The sequence below is a fragment of the Fopius arisanus genome, unplaced genomic scaffold, assembly GCF_000806365.1.
Source record: "Fopius arisanus strain USDA-PBARC FA_bdor unplaced genomic scaffold, ASM80636v1 scaffold00001, whole genome shotgun sequence".
In the NCBI taxonomy this organism is placed as follows: Eukaryota; Metazoa; Arthropoda; class Insecta; order Hymenoptera; family Braconidae; genus Fopius; species Fopius arisanus.
In genome coordinates, this window is record NW_011887740.1 from 2,800,683 (window position 1) to 2,818,347 (window position 17,665).

The window sequence follows — 17,665 nt, forward strand, 5'->3', positions numbered from 1 at the left end:
AATGCGAGGAAAGATTCCTTTGTTAATGCTTCCTGTGTTTATAGAAAGAAGAAATTAATTCCGAGTTTGTTGAGGCTGTCCATTAAGATTTTTAATAAATTAAGAATAATATGTGTTGAATCTAGAAATTGCTTTTCTAATATCAACATTTCTTTCCCTGTTTTCATTCGGTAATAATTAAATAGTTGCCCCCAGCTTTCATTTGCCTAGTAAACTATTCATTAATTATTAGACTGTTGGAACATTACACTTGAAATTTCAAGTGAAAGTTATTAAAAAAATTTTAACAACGATAAAGTAACATTAACTTTATACAGAATTTTCGACGAATCAGTTAATTTTTTTTTAACAATCTGGTAGATCTAGGAAATTGAATAACAATCCCCTGGATTTTTTATCCACTGAGAATTCCCCGTGAAATTAATGATCATTTAACAATAAAAACCCAATTCCTGGATTTTCAAGATAAATCAGAAATTTAGTGACCGTTTTCACTAGAAATAGAATTCAAACTCATATACTAGAAAATCCAAATGACTTTGCCCCTGAAATTTTAAGAAATTTTCAACAGTCGAGAGAATATTAATACGATACTCAAAGCTAGCATTCATTAATAGTTAACAAACCTTGTTAACATTGACTGAATAATCCTATCAGTGCATAATCTAGACTCTCCGTAACTTTGCGAAACTTGAGGATAAACATTGAATGGTGGATTAGCACATGAGGTTGTGGGATCGTGATGAGGAATAAGTTGAGAGAAATGAGAAATTTCGCCCGCATACGAGATTCATTACGAACAATTATTCTCTGCTTACCCCATGTTTCTTAGAAACCTCGAAAATTGACCGAAATTCCTTTATCGCCTCGGCCTCTGAAGAAAATTAAAATCGCGCATTCAAACGCTCAGCAATTATTTCCACAGCATCAGTAACCGATTCCTCATGGTTCCCACGCTTCGAAACTTCCCTCAACACTTTCAATATCAATATGAACGATTTTACTTCCTAGTGCAAGGCCAATTCGAACACGATCTTCATCGCCACTGGGTGGAACGATAATCATACAAACTTTCACTGTTGAATTATAAAAATTACACACCTACTACTCTAGAATGCGATGGATAAAATCCACACGTACTCACAGATTACTAAAAATTCCACTCACTTTTTTAAAAACCTTTACACAAGATGAGAGAAAGTATTTGACGATATAAAAAGTGGATTCTCCGCTGTATAATATTATCCCTGTATCATCTCCCTCGTTGCATAAGACTCATCTCGTAATGGGATAGAAATTTTTTCGTTATTCCCTGTGGAATGATTCCAACGGGTGACCTTGTTGACAAGGCCTTCCTGGTGTAGTCCTTCGAAGAACAATGTTAAATTCTTTTGTGACAAAATAACCGTAATGTGGGTCAAGATATTTCGAAAATGTATCTTCCGGTGGGACATACTCTCCCAGACGTAATATTGTATGTCAACCGGTTCGAGTACAAACAGCGTAAAGAGGTCTTGAGACCGGTGAGAATCTCGAGTTTGTGTGTGTTGAACACATGCAAAACACAAAAACTCTATCGAAATTAAACTAACGCTGTCAACATTTCACAACACAAATACACGGATTTGTGTTTAATTGTCTAATGAACTTTCTACTCCTCTAATGATCCCTCTGTAAATTCCCATGGATTATATTAGCGGAGAAAAAAAATGAGCTCGTGAATCTGTCATCTTCATGACACCGGAAATACGGAAGTCAGATAAATGCAATATATATGTCTGCGTTATGTATTCACATGTGAATATTTCTTATGGAGGACCAAGACGAGGAGTGGGTTTCATTAAGTGGCTAGGCATATGCATTAGCTTTCTACAGCTCTTTTCAGCAGAATGTCATTCCAGTTGTCTGAACTAAGTGAAAGAGGGGCAGGTACATAACGGCATTGATTGAGACCTCTTCGTAATTGAATAGTGTAATTATTTCAGTGATAGATAATTGCTCTGGAAATTTCAATTAGAAAATTGTGACGTTTTCGGTTAGGGTTGGACTTTCTATTGCATCATTTGAAAATTTGACTGGAAGATCTTGTACAGTAGACCCCCTTTATAGTCGCGTGCAGGGGGCTGTAGGGGAAGTTCATTCGGAGAATTCGGCTGTATGTAATTATCCCCACCACGTGCTCACTGCGACCGCAAATTCAACTTTTTCATAGCAAATTTGATATACGAGAGAAATTCAATTGCTTATCGGACGGAACAATGGTTTGTTTACATGGTATGGAAGGGAGTAGAATAAGAAAACCGGAAAGTGAGACTATAACGGGATTTTACTGTACGAGAGAATTAGTGTATTTTGTCACTAGGTCGTTTCCGGTAAAATTGTAAATAATAGATTCTCTCCGTCTTCTACCCCGGAGATAGTGGAATCGGGAATCCGAAGGAAACGCGGAAACAGAAAGTGAGAAGAGATAACTATAATCAGTTTTTACTATAATTTTCGGTTAAATTATGAGAAAAACGTCAGATTTGAGGATTTTTTTTCACTTTCCTCGGAAACTTTTGCAATTCGGGGTTTCAGAGTGAAATTGAAAATGAAATAGAAAATTAGGGTTGAAATTGTTGGATGAAATTTTTTATAAATATTTCTCCAATTATCATAGACAATATTCCACAGATTTTTTGCTATTCTTTGTTATTTCGACCTTACGATTTAAAATTCATGAATCATTAATTATTACACTTTTTTTACTCTTTCTAAAAGGCGCCACCGACTTTAAAAATAAATGAAACAAATAAATGAATTAATACTCAAAAGACTGCTATCAAATAATAATTCTCTTAAACGACTCTTCGAGCTTCTTTAAATAAATAACATTTATTATAAACATTCAACAATTCGCGTAACCATTAAAAACACATAGTAAAAAAAATTAAAAAATACAAAACGAAGACTTTCCACTCTCCACCAAAAATACAAAACCCCACTCTCCACCGATTCACCCTGAGAAAACCAATCTAGTACCTACTATCAACACCTCAACTACAGTCATCTCCCCGGCTGACGTCTTCTTCGAAGCCAGTCCTCCTTGATCATATCACTGGCCTTCTCTCCGATCATGATAACAGCGGCATTAGGATTGCCATTAACGATTGTTGGCATGATAGATGCGTCGGCGACCCTGAGTCCTTTAATCCCATGGACCCTGAGTCGAGTGTCCACTACAGCAGTTGGATCCCTCTCTGGACCCATCTTGCAGGTCCCAGTGGGATGATAAATGGTGAATGTAAAATGTCGTATGGCGCATTCCCAGTAATCGTATGTATCAAACTGAAACTTGTGACAACCAGGCATAGGAATGGTTAGAGGTCGAGATCCAAATCTCTGAAAGGCAGTAGTATTGGACACTTCCATAGCGATCCTGATGGCATCCACGAGAACGTCCATATCCTCCTTATGAGTAAAGTAGTTGGGATTGATATCAGGATAGACGAATGGATCTTTGCTTTTTAGCCTGATCCAGCCAGAGCTCTTTGGCCTGAGCAGCAGTGGAAGTATCGACCAAGCCTCAGACTTAATGAGGGGCTTGTACATCGTGTTGTAGACACTGTCCCGCAGGCCAGTGATTCGTCTGATGATGTCACCATCGTCGGAGCTTATGGAACTCGGTGAGAAGTGAAACTGCACGTCTGGCCAGTCGATATTGGTGTTGGCGTATTTTGAGTTGACGAATGCCAATCCCTCGACTCCCGAAGTCGTCATGGGTCCTCTCTCATTGATTATGTACTCCATGGCGACGGGGAATGTCTGGAATCTGGATTTTTTGAAGGTGACGGGCTCGTCGATGAGGAATGTGAGGCCTCCCAGGCCGACGTGGTCCTGCAGATTGTCGCCGACTCGTAGGTCTGATAGAACTGGAATGTCGAATTCCTGCAGATGCTCTTTGGGACCGACACCTGAGAGCATCAACAACTGAGGGGATCCAATGGAGCCTGATGATAGGACCACTTCTCGTCGGACGTGGGCCACTTGTTTTCTTCCGTTCCTCATGAATTCAACACCAATTGCTCGCTTGTCGTCGTTGAATAGGATTTTCGTTGCTTGAGCGAACATAGCGATGTGCAGGTTCTTACGGTTTCGAACAGGACGGAGGAAGGCTTTTGCTGTGGAACAACGGCTGCCTCGTCTCACTGTCAATTGCGACAGCATGAAACCCGTCTGGTTTACACCGTTTATGTCTCGATTTGGGTAGCCCAGCTCGTTACCTGCCTGGATGAACGCCAGGGACAAGGGTGTTCTCCAGGTCGCCTCTTGCACCGTTAGCAAACCTCCGGTACCGTGGTATGGACTTCGCGCTAGGTACGGGTTTCGGTTGTCTTCTGATTTTATAAAATACGGGAGAACGTCTCTGTAACTCCAGCCGGGATTCCCCAGACTCTCCCACAGATCAAAGTCGTGCCTGATGGTTTATCTTTCATTAGTTCCTTTTTACTGTTTCAATATCATTTTTGGCAGATTCATTATGGAATTAATCGAAGTTTCCTCATAAACTCCAATTTTTTCTCAAGGACTTGCGATTTTTTAAAACAAACTTTATGATCGTTTTATGGATTATCATTTTATCGTTCTATAGAACCTGAAGAAAATAAAATACTTGACTACTAAGTCTACCTGACATTGAACAGGTGAATTTTATTTCTCAGTCAAAATAAAATGATTCCATACCTCGAGACTACTTAAAAAAAAGAAAAATTTTTTATTAAAAATTGAAAAATAATTAATAATTCACCGGGGAAAATTTTTTTTATACTAAAAGTATAGTCAAGACTTTCTAAAATTCACAAGTTACTCTTGGGAATGGGAAAATTGTCGAACAATGTCTTCTTCATTTAATGAAATTGCATTCGTACTTTTTAAGGCCCCAATGTGGCTTACCTATTTCCTCGAACATAGATCATAGCATTTAGAACACTGCTACCACCGAGGACCTTTCCCCTCGGCCAATTGCACCTGTCCCCAATCATGGCTAAACAGTAAGCAGAAGCACTGGGCGGTGCAGTTTGGTATTTCCAATCGATATCGGACAATTGAGTATATCCGGCTAAAGCGGGCACGTCTGATATTTCATTCTCGTCGCCTCCGGCCTCCAGCAGCAAAACTGTCCAGTTTGATATCTCTGATAATCGCGATGCTACCACAGCTCCTGCACTCCCACCGCCTACAACGATGAAGTCGTACATTCGCAGAAGCTGAATCGAATTATTCCAACATGAGATACACACTCTTGAATAATTAATTACGCGGAGAGAAAGACCCTTTAAAAATTCCCTAATTCATAATTTGTCTTCTGCTTTTTTAATTTCACGTGAAAAAATCTCACGTTTTTACGTTTTATCATTATTAAATAATTCGCAAATTTATAGTCATCCATCTATTTTTTTAAATCTTTGACAAATCTTTACAATTTTTGTAAAAGTTTACTGAAAACGCGGGAAAATTCTTCCACCGTGATAAAACTAAATAAAAAAACGTGGCACATTAATTAATAATAGAGAATAGAAAAACTGATTTTTTTGCGTCAATTTTTGCAATCGGTTTTCAAAAATTGGTAATTCGTTCGGTTCATTTGAATAATCACTAAAATCTCGAAAAAATTATCGTTAATTATCCAGAAGTAGAATTTTTAGGGAGATGAATAGATATTCAATGAAACGGATTTCTCATTTGCAAAAATCGATAGAATCAGATGACTTACTGATAGACTAATGAAAATATTGATATTTAACTTATGGCAATGCCTTTTCAAGTTATTCCAAGCGCTTTTTCTCCGCGTAAATAGAATAGATGAACCAATAAGTTCTCTACCTCTTGCGCATTCCGGGGATGTGATTCAGGGTCTGCATTATGATACTGATAATAAGTCAAGCCAACAGCTAGCAATGGAAGGATGCCCCATCCAAAGAAGGAACTTGTGCCTGCCAAGCTTATCAATTCCATTTGGCCTCCTTTCCAATCTTCGCAGGATGATTCATTGAAAAACCTGTCCAATGCCTCCTAATCTGAAACCCATAAATAACACGAAAAATTTGTTAACTTCAAGTAAAATTCAAAAAAACGACAATGGCTCCATCAGAGATGTCCAGAGAAAGTAGGCCGTCTCCAATGTATCCAAAGACATCTTTTCATTCCTCAAAGAAATCCATCACTTCTTAAAAAAACCGTGAGATAACGAATCAGTCACTGATTGCATTCAAGAAATCTATGTCACTGTTAAGTCATTTTCAACGTTTGAAAAATAACCGGATAATATCTTGTCGTTTAACTCACAATTGTTTTCCTCGGCCCTCTTGAGTGACAAGTCTTGACACACCGGTACTGACAACCGGAAACAATACCGTGGTTATCCTTAACCATTCGATAATCACTGTTTAGTCAATCGGATATCAAGAAATTGGAGTAATTCGTGGTGAGTTGGATGTGTGGACTCTGGAGGCGCATTAGTGAATGCCTGGAGTGAAACCAGTCAGTCCCCACGCCGACATCTCCTTTCATTGCCAACACCAAGAAATGAAACATCACTGTAGATTCGTCCTTATCTCTTCATTAATCTTTCAAAAAAAAACCACCGAAAAAAAAATTACCCCGTCAACCAAAATTGGGTCAAGGCAAATTTTCGCTGGGATGCCCTCAGGGGGTGCAATTCCTGTCCTTCGAATACAATCTCCGAATCAAAATCGATTGACTTAATAGATTTGCTATCGACTTCACTAATTTGATGTGATTATCAGTTTACGTCCGGAAGTTCAATGAAATTTCATTGCCAGATCACTTCGTTCTCTTTTTTTATTCATCCTGCTATGGGCCCTGACGAAAATAATTAGTTATCGGTGACAAATGGATTTGGGTGGAGACTGGTGTCAATTTGGTCCCCCCAAACGTTTAATCATTGTTAATGATATTCGAGGAGCTCTGATTGACACTCACTTTCACCTGACCAGTGAACCATCCATTAACTAATAAAGAAGATTTATCTGATAATATCTGAATCTACTGTTTATTAGTATTTAACGCGCCTTGTTAAAGGTGCATAAATCTTTCTTGTATTTTTGACATCCAATTGATATGACGTTTTCACATTAATCTTTCTGGATTTCACTATATTCTCTATAAATTTTCCTGAATAGAGAAGGAGCTCTTTTTATTTCAAGAGTATTTTTCCCCTTTTTTTTCAACGAATTGTCTCTGGAAAGAGAATTCGATTCTTTTGTCAGAAGTCGGAACCTCCTATTGTCCCAGATGTCTTAATTGCGGGGAATTAACTCGATAAAATTAATAAAATTCATATTATGTCGTTTCTCTGAACTTTCATGGTCGGAGCAGTTGACTTAAGCCCCTCACTTTCTCTATTTTGTGGCCTACGTGCTAGTCAACGAGTTGCTTTAAACATTCACCTGTCTAGATTCAACTACTTGCAGGTAATGATTGAAGTTGCAATGCAGACCTTGACGTGTGCTCTATATCAAACTTGTTCTCTGAACTTGCAGTTACTTCAATCGTGCTCTCGATATTTCATAAAACTCTGGAGGGAGGAACTTTGATTTGTCAGTAATTATGGTGTGATAATTAGGTCGTGCTCGGGTTGCGAAATTATGGAAATGTTAAAATCAAAGTTCGGAATGTAAAAGTCAATGACGAGTGAAACAACACGTGATGCACACTCACGTACGCTCGTAGAAAGTTTAATGATTAACATAAATAAATGGATGTTTTATTGACTGTTTGGTTTCCAGAATTTCTTGGTTTCTGAAATTTCAGTGTGACTTGTTTGTGGTCTTTTGAAATTGTTTGAATTGGGAAATCAAATATTCCCGGTAATAAATTCAAAGTTGAACTTGAAAATTGAATTAGGAAAGATCTCTTTAAATAGAAATGGAAACACTCTGCGGTATTTTTTATAATTAATTTCATTTATTAGTATTTGAATTGTGAATGTGGTATTCATTTTATCGATCGAGGATTAATCCGCGGGTTAGACCAGTTCATTTCCTTTCGCCAGAACCCGCGGAGAGAAAGGAAAAGGATTATTTCCGCGGGTGCAAATTTTACCGACTGCAATGAAGTCAGATTTCTGAATATTCAACGCAACAAGTATTTACATAACAATAATACAAATCGCAAAATCGAAAAAACAAAAATCAACTTGAATTTTCCGGAGAATTAAACGTTTTCTTTATTTTAGAAAATTATTTTCGATTTCAGAAGACAATTCTCAGAATTCTCTCTCTCCAAATTTCTTTTCTACATCAGGAATCATTCCCTCATTCACTCCGTTCTCGCTCAAATATATTGTGCCTTTAGGAATAGTTAATCATTTTTCCATATTTTACAAAAAAAAACAAGTAAAATAACAACTTTTTCCCATGCCCTAAAATCCATAAACGAATCTAATTCACACATACCGATAACTCTTCAAAATAGAGAATCCCGTTGTCAAATTCCCCCAGATAATTAAACCTAACGTAAAAGTAATGAATAAATAACCGCAGAGGTGTCAAAAGGATAAAAATTTAATTATCGCAATGGCTTACGTAATTCCGCGGTCTTAGAAGAATGAATGAAGAATGAATCGTCTTGACACGTGCGATCCGCGTGCCCCTGAAAATGAATTACATATGGAAAGATTTCTTTGAGAAATAATAAATGAAACATGCTTATTGATCTTCCACCTTTATTTCCATACAATTTTTCTCCTATTTACAACGGACAAATTACGCAATTGGAACGTCAAACTCTCACATACGGCAAACAAATTACTGATAAAAAATATTTTCACTCACACACACAGCTAGATATTTATTTTCACATGTAACCATGTCGTCAACTCATTGAGAAATATCGTAGTATGTGAACACACTGAGAGCATTAGTTTCACTAGATGTATAGAAAAAATAATTTCCTTACCTACCCACTTGGTTTTATTGAGCAATTGCGCTCCGCTTTGTTGACCACGTCATTGTCGACAAATCGAAACGATCATTTACCTTAAAACCTAACTAACTTCTTTTATAGACATTAACAATATCATTCCACAAGTATTAAATAACCAATCTAACAAATCGAGATTCGGCTGATTTATTGATACGAAATCAACTAGAACTATTTTATCCTCTTCTTTATAAATATCACCTTTCAATTGAACTCAATTACTTCTCTGTGAAATGGAATATTCAGAAATAATGAACTTTATGAGTGATAAATGCCTCATGTCCTATTGGCACAAAAATTGAATAGAAAAAATAAATACTAGTAGATTTCCCTATATAGGAGGATCTTTCGAGATTTTCTTCTAGCGAAATTCCCTGGTATTGATTATAATTTTCTATGAAAATTTATGTACAATTAATTTAAATTCAAATTACAAGGAAAAAAAATTAGAATTCATTCGTAAATTAAAAAATTCCAAATGAGAAGTGAAACGTGATAACAGAAATGAATGGAGAATATTTGAAGAATCATTTATCGCGAGCATTTCCTAAAAATTTTGAAATAATTAAATACTAATAATTGATAATTACGTTTTAAGACGTAATTTGTCCTTCATACCTTTGAAATTTAATTTAAAAAAACACCAGATCCCAAAGACCCTCAAGCAGGCTAAAGATCTGTTGACCAGAGGATGACTTATCTCTTCAGCTATTCAAAGATCATCTAGTAGTAGCTGATCGATTATCCCTTTTCCACCTTTTGAGCCACTGCGCCTTGATGAGATCTGCGCCCTTCTCAGCAATCATGATAACAGGAGCATTGATATTGCCATTAGTAATAGTGGGCATGATAGATGCGTCAATGACCCTGAGTCCCCTGACCCCATAAACCCTCAATTCTGGGTCAACAACGGCCATGGGATCGGACGGTGGTCCCATTTTTGCTGTGCCACTCATGTGGTAAATCGTCATGGTGTACTGCCTGATGAAACAATTCCAGTACTCGTCAGTAAAAAGTTGTAGGTGTTTGCAGTTGGGTGGTGGTTTGCTGTGAAATCTAGCGCCAAATCGGCGCATCGTCGCTGTCTGGCCAAAAGCCACAGCAGCTTTGACCCCTTCCCTGAGAACATCGACATCTGCCTGATTGGTGAGATAATTATGATAGAGCAGAGGATACTCCAGGGGATTGTTACTCCGTAATTTTATGAAGCCACGGGCTTGAGGCCTCAGCATCATAGGAAAAACTCCAAAGACATCTCGATTGTTAATCTCCCCGAAGACCTCGTTGTAAAACTCATCGGACAGCCCGTGGGCATTTTTTACCTGAGTTCCACCATCGGAACACGTCGACGATGAGGTCAACATGAACTCAATGTCGGGCCAGTCGTCAGTTTGATTAGCATATTTGGTGGAGATAAATGCCACTGCCTCAAGGCCAACGCTAGAAGTTAGTGGTCCATCCTCGGTTATTGCGTATCGCAATGCAGAGTTGAGATTAACCAGTCGATTCATTACTATGCTGATTGGATAATCAATGAGAAATGCTATTCCACCAACGGCTATGTGATCCTGGAGATTCTCACCGACACCTGGGAGGTCGACAATCGGTGGGATGCTGACCTGCTGCAGGTGTTTGGCATTACCGAGACCGGAGAGCATCATCAGTTGGGGACTGTTGATGGCACCTGCTGAAAGAATCACTTCCTTCTTGGCGTAGACGATCTCTCGGTGGCCATCTCTGATGAACTCTACCCCGTATGCGACTTTTGTTGAGGGATCAATCAGGAGTTTTGTGACATGCGACCACAGGGAGAGGTGGAAATTTTTTCGCAGTCTTATTGGACGGATGAAGGCTTTTGCTGTGCTACATCGTGTTCCTCGGCGCATTGTGTATTGCCATGGTGCAAAACCTGTTTGTTGGTCACCATTTACGTCCACGATATCATAACCCATCTCCTCGCCTGCTTGCAAAAATGCTACACCAAGTGGAGTGTTGTATGGTGCGTCCTGAATCGTTAGGTAACCACCTGCAAATGTTTAGGGAATTTTCATTTTTTTTGCTCATATACAGATGCCGATAATTATAGAATTGTTTTCTGCAGCTTACGGGAATGTTTTTCTTCATTCATTCATAGGCAGGATGTGGAATATTAATTACGGGATTCAATCTCAAAATTGTTTCTCTGATTTTTATTTTGCAAATTGTAACTGAATTATTCGGTAAAAAAGACAAATTGGAATTTCTTCGACTGATTGGTTATTTCCAAAGCTTTTTTAGGAAATGTTGATAACAACGTGCGGTTCATTCTGTCACTTTCTCCTCGCATATTCTCCATTTGAGTTATTAATGGTGTTTTCAATGGTTTTCAATGGTTTAAAAGAATTTTCACGGTTCACGAATCCAATTAAAATCTTGATTGTGGAATTCGAATCTGTAGAGAGATATTCTGAGATTGTTTCTGGGACACATAACAGAGTTAAATGAACATGCTAGTTCGGGCAGGTTTCATAATAATGATAGGATTACGTTTGCGCTTGTCAGGGCATTGTTTCGGGGCACGCAACTACTTGAATATCAATTTCGCCAGCCGGATACGAAATTGGAGACTTCCAGTTGAATTTGATGACATTGCACTAGGTAATCTCGGATAGATAATAAAATCTCTCGATACTCAAAGAGAAATTCCTTCTTCATGCGAGAAAATTCATTTTTTAATTAAAAAAGCTGAGTCTATTATCGAATTATCAATTCATGCGTTTTTCTACTGTTTTTTGATTCTTTTTAAAAGTTTATAAAAAGCTGAGGAGAAGGTTCGCACTACCTTTGAATTTCTTAAGTCATTGGATATAATCACAAACCGCAAGAACGGTATATTTTTTCACGTTAATCAGATCAATCACATCGCGAATTTGCAAGGAAAATTAAATTAAAAAAGGTGAATATAGGGAGAAAGGATGTACAATATCCTTATAATCCACAAACTTGAAGTAAAAATTTCACGAGGAAAATTGCACTTCGGGTAGGTGAAAAAGGAAAAATTGAAGGGAAAATTTCCAGTGAAATTCCGTGAGATTTCTCTTCCATTTAGCTTCACCTGTACTGTGATAACGTTTATCTCGTGCAAGATAGGGATTCCTTTGGTCCTCTGATTTCTTGAAGTATGGAAGCACGTCATCGAATCCCCATCCGGGATTACCAAAACTCTCCCACTGATCGAAATCACGACGATTGCCGCGGATATACAGCATAGTATTAAGAACACTCGACCCACCGATTACCTGAAGACAGAGAATCATCAATTAATTCCCACACACTCCTCTACAGATTTATCACAACACTTGATAAGTTGACATTGATCGAGGCCGAGTTGTTATGTCAAACGTTGGGAAAGTTCACGAGGAATTCGTGAATATTTTAATGATATTTGGCTAGTATTGAAATCGCGTTTTTTTTTTTTTCATTACCTAGTATTTCGTCATGTGCGTACGGATTATTACAGATGCCAAACCTGTTATTCCAGTGCATGCACTCGTGTACTTTCGAGTGAGTTACTCCAATCGCATCCTTAATGAGCCACAGACCAGGACAATTGTAATTCTCCAATTATTATTAATGTTGGCGAGACTATTCTCATTTGCCCTGTCACACATTTTCCCCTTAATCGCACATAGAATAATTTATTTGAAAATTCACACTGATTATGTAACAATCCAGTCATTCTTTTGGAATTTTCATAAAAAATTAACATTTTTACTTTTTTTGGAATTCTTTTGGAAATTTCTTTTGTAATGGAAAATTTTTTACGGGAATTCCCCAGTGAATTCTTATCAATTTAACTGGAATACCACTAGGATTTTTCGGAAGAATTTATGAGTTTCAATGAAATGTCAAAAAATTTCACAATTACTTTATTATTTTACAAGAAATTCAAAGAAAAATTTCCTGAAATTCGCCGGGATGTAGGAGAGTGATTATTAATATCTGTAACCTATTTCCTGGAAACGAGTAATTTTTTTCCAATTACTTAATTCCCAAGTAAGCCATTAAAATAGCTTTCCACCCAAGTAAGTTTTTATCGCGAATTATTTCAGTCGAATTGCATAAGTGCAGGTGTCGTCAATTGTCAAGTGTTCATTAATCTCACGTTTTTTTTTGTTATGCAGCTGCAATATTCCGATGATAATATATTCACGATGAATTAATGACAATGACAATCGCAATCGAACATTTGATATTTAACCAATTGAAAATAATTTACATCGTTAAAAATTTGATCTCAATGCAATAAAATCTGAAATTCACATAAATTTTTTTTCTAAAACCAAGCGACATTTTATGAATGGATATCTGATGATGAGAAAAATCTCATGGGCCTGAAGATTGAGGATTTATTCTAGCTCTGAGAATTTTTCGGTGGCTGCCAAAATCATAAACTTTCTCCCGTAATTTCTCTGATGCGTGTTACCACACCCATTGCCATGATGTTAGGGACTGAAGGGAAATGTGCTCAATCATTCAATGACGATTGTTTCTCGCAGAGTAATCTAGACCGCAATCATTACGTGAAATTACGTTATTACGTTTTCTGACGAAATTCGAAAAATTCTCATGCCTTGTCTGTCAAGTAATTTTGACTGAAGAGTCCCATGACTTGAAAATTTTTAATAATAACAATCTCAGGGAATTTAATCTAAAACCCAGAGTTTTATAAGACAATCCAGAAAAACCCTCATTTCTACTAAATTATTCAACGTAAATTCAGAGTTTACATGAATTTACATAAATCTCTATGAATTACATCACAAAAAATTCGTTCACTGGGAATTTTACGTTTATATTATTAGGATTTTTCTATTGGTTGGTCAATTGATATTTCTAATTAATGCAATTGTGTTCCAACGAAAGTATAAGTTGTGAAATTCCCGTTGGCACACTAATGGGAAATTTGGATTTTCTTGAATTTCCAATGAGACCAGATAAATCAGTCCTTTCCCTTTAAATAGTGTCTCTTGCTTTCCCGGTAATCACTTGTCCCCGAAACTTTCATTCTCTATCGTATATTATCACTATAGCAGAATTTTGTCAGTACCTACGAAAGCGGAAATAACGTGTTTACACGAGGCGAAAAAAATTTATTTTGGTGAATTTCTGGGAAGCCATTCTGGATTAAATTAACGTTGAAAGATATACGCCATTTTTACATTTGATAATTATTTAATGACTCACAAATTTTCATATTAATGAGGACTGCATTTTTTTCGCGGTCATTTTTCAACCGATTTCCCGGAAGTAAAGAAATATAATGACATTTTCACAGATAACTTTTTTCTAGCTTTCATTTTTTTCTAGAAAAAATGTTCACCCAAAAAATTCGCTAAGCTCCTTAAATTCCGAGATATTGGCTAAAAACTGGCCTCGAAAAAAGTGCACTTATTCCAGTCTATCACTTCGCTGGTGAATCTTATCAACCATTTCTCAGAAATTCGTGAAAAACTTGGAAAAACTCGGAAAATGAGAAGATATTAGCGATAAATCGTGAATCAGAAGTCTTATTTTTATGGAAAATTGAATTTCATGAATGAATAGACAGTCTTACCTTCCCACGAGTCCAACAGCATCGCTGATCGATCATAGCTTGACAAGCTGATTTTTGCGGTTGCGTGCGGTACTTCCAGTCAACTTTACTTTTATGCAGATACAGTGAGAGTATAGGGACATCCGTTATTTCAGTCTCGTGTCCACCAGCCTCGAGCAATAGAACATTCCATTCTGGTATCTCTGTTAGTCTATTAGCTATGACACTTCCTGCACTGCCAGCACCGATCACAACGAAGTCATACTCTCTCCGAAGATTTTTTGTCACATGGGGATGATTCTCCGGGTCCATAAGGTCATAATTGTAATAGGCGATAGCTGCTATCAAAATGGGAAGAACTGCCAATTTTCCTGCCAACAGGAGAGCTCCTGCCTTGACAGCAGCGGCTATTGTTCCTACGATTATCGCCATTATTCCTTTTATTTTCTACTTCATTCATCAATTTTTAACTGATGTAATTTAGATTCTCCTGTTGCACTCGCGTGTTAAATTCTCTTCACATGTCGTTAGAATTCTCAGTAATCATGCCGCCACATCCATGATCGCAATATTTTCTTTCTCCTGCGATACAACATAAAGACTTTTTCTCGGTTTCAGCTCGAATTTAGTCCGACTCTCCGTTTTGATTTTCTTTATAATTAATTAGATTATAATTATAATTCCCAGCTAGCGATTACAGCAGATTTCGGCCAGTCGAAAATCCTTGGTTTTTCCACACTCATGAATGCTAGATTATAGACTGAAATATGGAGAAATTTCATTATTATGAAAGAAATGATTATATAAAATATACTTGCCCGATTCATTCGTCGTTTTTCGGAATTCTCGTATAGGATATGAAAGACCCTAACGTCTCCCAGGATTTTTCGATCTCGTTTATTATTTATTTATGCTAGTGAAAACATCACAGGAATATTCCAGTAGTCATTCCCACTCTTTAACCGAATCTATTCGCAATAAACTTCTATTAAAATATTTCCTTCTATTAAAGTACAGAGACTTGACGAGTGTTGTGTTCGTGACGTACTAGACAGGTGTTTCTCTGAATGAATCTAAAGTCACGCGGATAATTGCGCAATACACATTCAATCTTAGATACACGGATATAAATGCCAACCAAATCATTAGAAATAACACGCGACAATATTAAATATCAACACCCAAAATCAATACCAATTCTATTAAAAGCTACCCAGAAAATGAATTCCAAATCCATAATTAATCCACCACAATAAATCTCACTACAATAAATGTCACTTCACAATTTATCAAATGACGATTGCCCGAATCCAATACCAATCAGTTAAAATTATAATCCATAATCAATCAATGGATAAATCAATCAATTCACTGAAATGTAACTATCCCACTTCAGAACTTCGTCAATAATAATTCATAGAATTCAATACCAACCAATAAAAAATGATTAACAAGTAAAAAAAGGGGGCAAAGCACAATCGATTGATTAATTATCAATGGGTACACGAATCAATGGATACGGTGAAGGATGAGTGCGACTTACATGGTACTAAAATATCATAAAATCGGAGATGTAGAAGCACGTGGAGCGTTCCCCAGTGAATTGAGGGAGCGACGAGAATGCCAGAGAGAAAGCGAAAGACTGGGAGTTGGAGCATTTACGTTGAGCGTATAAAACTAACATGCAGCTCCTCTCCTACCACATTCGAATTGAAAAGAACCTGGGGACCTGTGCCACATGAACAAGTCAGGGATAAACTCGAAAGGGTTGCGCCAACAGTCTACAGTGCAGGAGCTCACGTTCCTCCAACCAGTCCCTCTACAAATTTTTTTTTTATCTCACCTTTTGACTCTCATTGATGTAACAGGCCACCCATCATTCCCGATTTCCTCATTTCTGATTGTATCGGCAGACAATATTTAATCGTATCGAAAATCTTTTTTCCTGCTTGAAAATATTGTCTTTTTTTCTCGCTCGACTCTGCAATCTATCGGTGAAAGTTGTCGATGATTTCGTCAATTCGGAATTCACTAGGCGATCCCCAATTTGGCAGAATGTATTTCAAGATGGTCTACACACTTTCCGTCGAAATTTACGGTTTTTTCGATTTTTTTATATAAAAAATAGGTTTTCAGATATTGGTACTATTTAATGACTTGCGATGCTTCAAAATAGTGCACATATTTTTCTGGGTTGTTTCTGAACTTTTGAGAAGAATCAAAGAATTGTGGAAAAAACGCGGGAAAATGTTTTACACCAGCACAAAATTACGTGACCGATTAATTAAGGAAAAACGAAACGAAAAACAAAACGTAAAAACGGTATATTTTTTCAAGCTGATCCACGGTTTCCCAAGAAATTTAGAAAAAAAACATTAAAAATCATAAAATATCGGCAATAACTCGTTAAAAAATCCATGTATATTTTATTTACGACTTCATAATAATCCATCTACACTCAAAATTCCTGAGAAAGTGAAATGAGGGATGTGATAATGGGACTAAAGTTCGTAATTAGACAACTGCAATTAGCGACTTGAAGTGCTTTTAAGGTTGAGTATTCACGCAAGATGTTGCTGTCGTTTTGAGTAATCATGGTGTCAGTGTCACGTTGTAATGTGGCGATGATAATGATGCACGACCCCCAGTTCTGCAATATTCGATCCCTCACATCCCAATTATGAGACATTCGTTTCTCAATCTCGATAGTTCAATGATTTACATAATGCATCGACGAGTAGCCTATTTTCATAAAAATCCGCTGATCATATCGCTAGATCTCTCCGATATTATTATGTAGGGCATAAAAATCTTGCGAGTCATGATAATTTGATAATTACTATCATCAAAAGTTAAATGAATGCAAAAGCCATCATCACAAATTGACGTGACTGAAAATAATAATCAATTATACAATTTCCGAAATTTCAATAGTAATCCTTTATTTTTTTTTCACTACTTTCCATTTTTTTTTTGTTTCAATTTTCAAATATATACAGTCCTGTCGAAATTCCAACGGATTTTCTCTTCGAAACTTCAGAATTTTATGGGAAATCAATGATAGCTTTACATTTTAGTTCAATATTCTAGGAAATTACAGGAAAATTA

General features: G+C 36.9%; 3 protein-coding genes across 5 annotated transcripts in view; 1 reads left to right on the forward strand and 2 right to left on the reverse strand.

Moving 5' to 3' along the window:
* Flo2 (flotillin-2) overlaps nt 1-17,665 on the forward strand; it is an 84,518-nt gene that overhangs the window by 36,985 nt on the left and 29,868 nt on the right. The gene's annotated exons all lie outside the window — the stretch shown is intronic.
* On the reverse strand, nt 2,856-6,486 carry LOC105274070 (glucose dehydrogenase [FAD, quinone]). Its single transcript, XM_011316898.1, has 4 exons — nt 6,325-6,486; nt 5,863-6,056; nt 4,933-5,246; nt 2,856-4,456 (listed from the first exon to the last, which is right to left on the reverse strand). Exons 2-4 carry the CDS (start codon nt 5,992-5,994, stop codon nt 3,046-3,048), a joined length of 1,857 nt encoding a protein of 618 aa, XP_011315200.1. The 5' UTR covers nt 5,995-6,056; nt 6,325-6,486; the 3' UTR covers nt 2,856-3,045.
* Nucleotides 8,708-16,184, reverse strand: LOC105274054 (glucose dehydrogenase [FAD, quinone]). 3 transcript variants are annotated; one of them, XM_011316876.1, is made up of 5 exons: nt 16,101-16,184; nt 15,376-15,525; nt 14,579-15,317; nt 12,077-12,260; nt 8,708-11,008 (listed from the first exon to the last, which is right to left on the reverse strand). In XM_011316876.1, the coding sequence occupies exons 3-5, from the start codon at nt 14,987-14,989 to the stop codon at nt 9,702-9,704; spliced, it is 1,902 nt and encodes a 633-aa protein (XP_011315178.1). In that variant the 5' UTR covers nt 14,990-15,317; nt 15,376-15,525; nt 16,101-16,184; the 3' UTR covers nt 8,708-9,701. The 3 variants fall into 3 exon arrangements, with proteins under 3 accessions (XP_011315178.1, XP_011315187.1, XP_011315169.1); XM_011316885.1 differs by lacking the exon at nt 15,376-15,525; XM_011316867.1 differs by lacking the exon at nt 16,101-16,184 and having other exon boundaries at nt 15,376-15,638.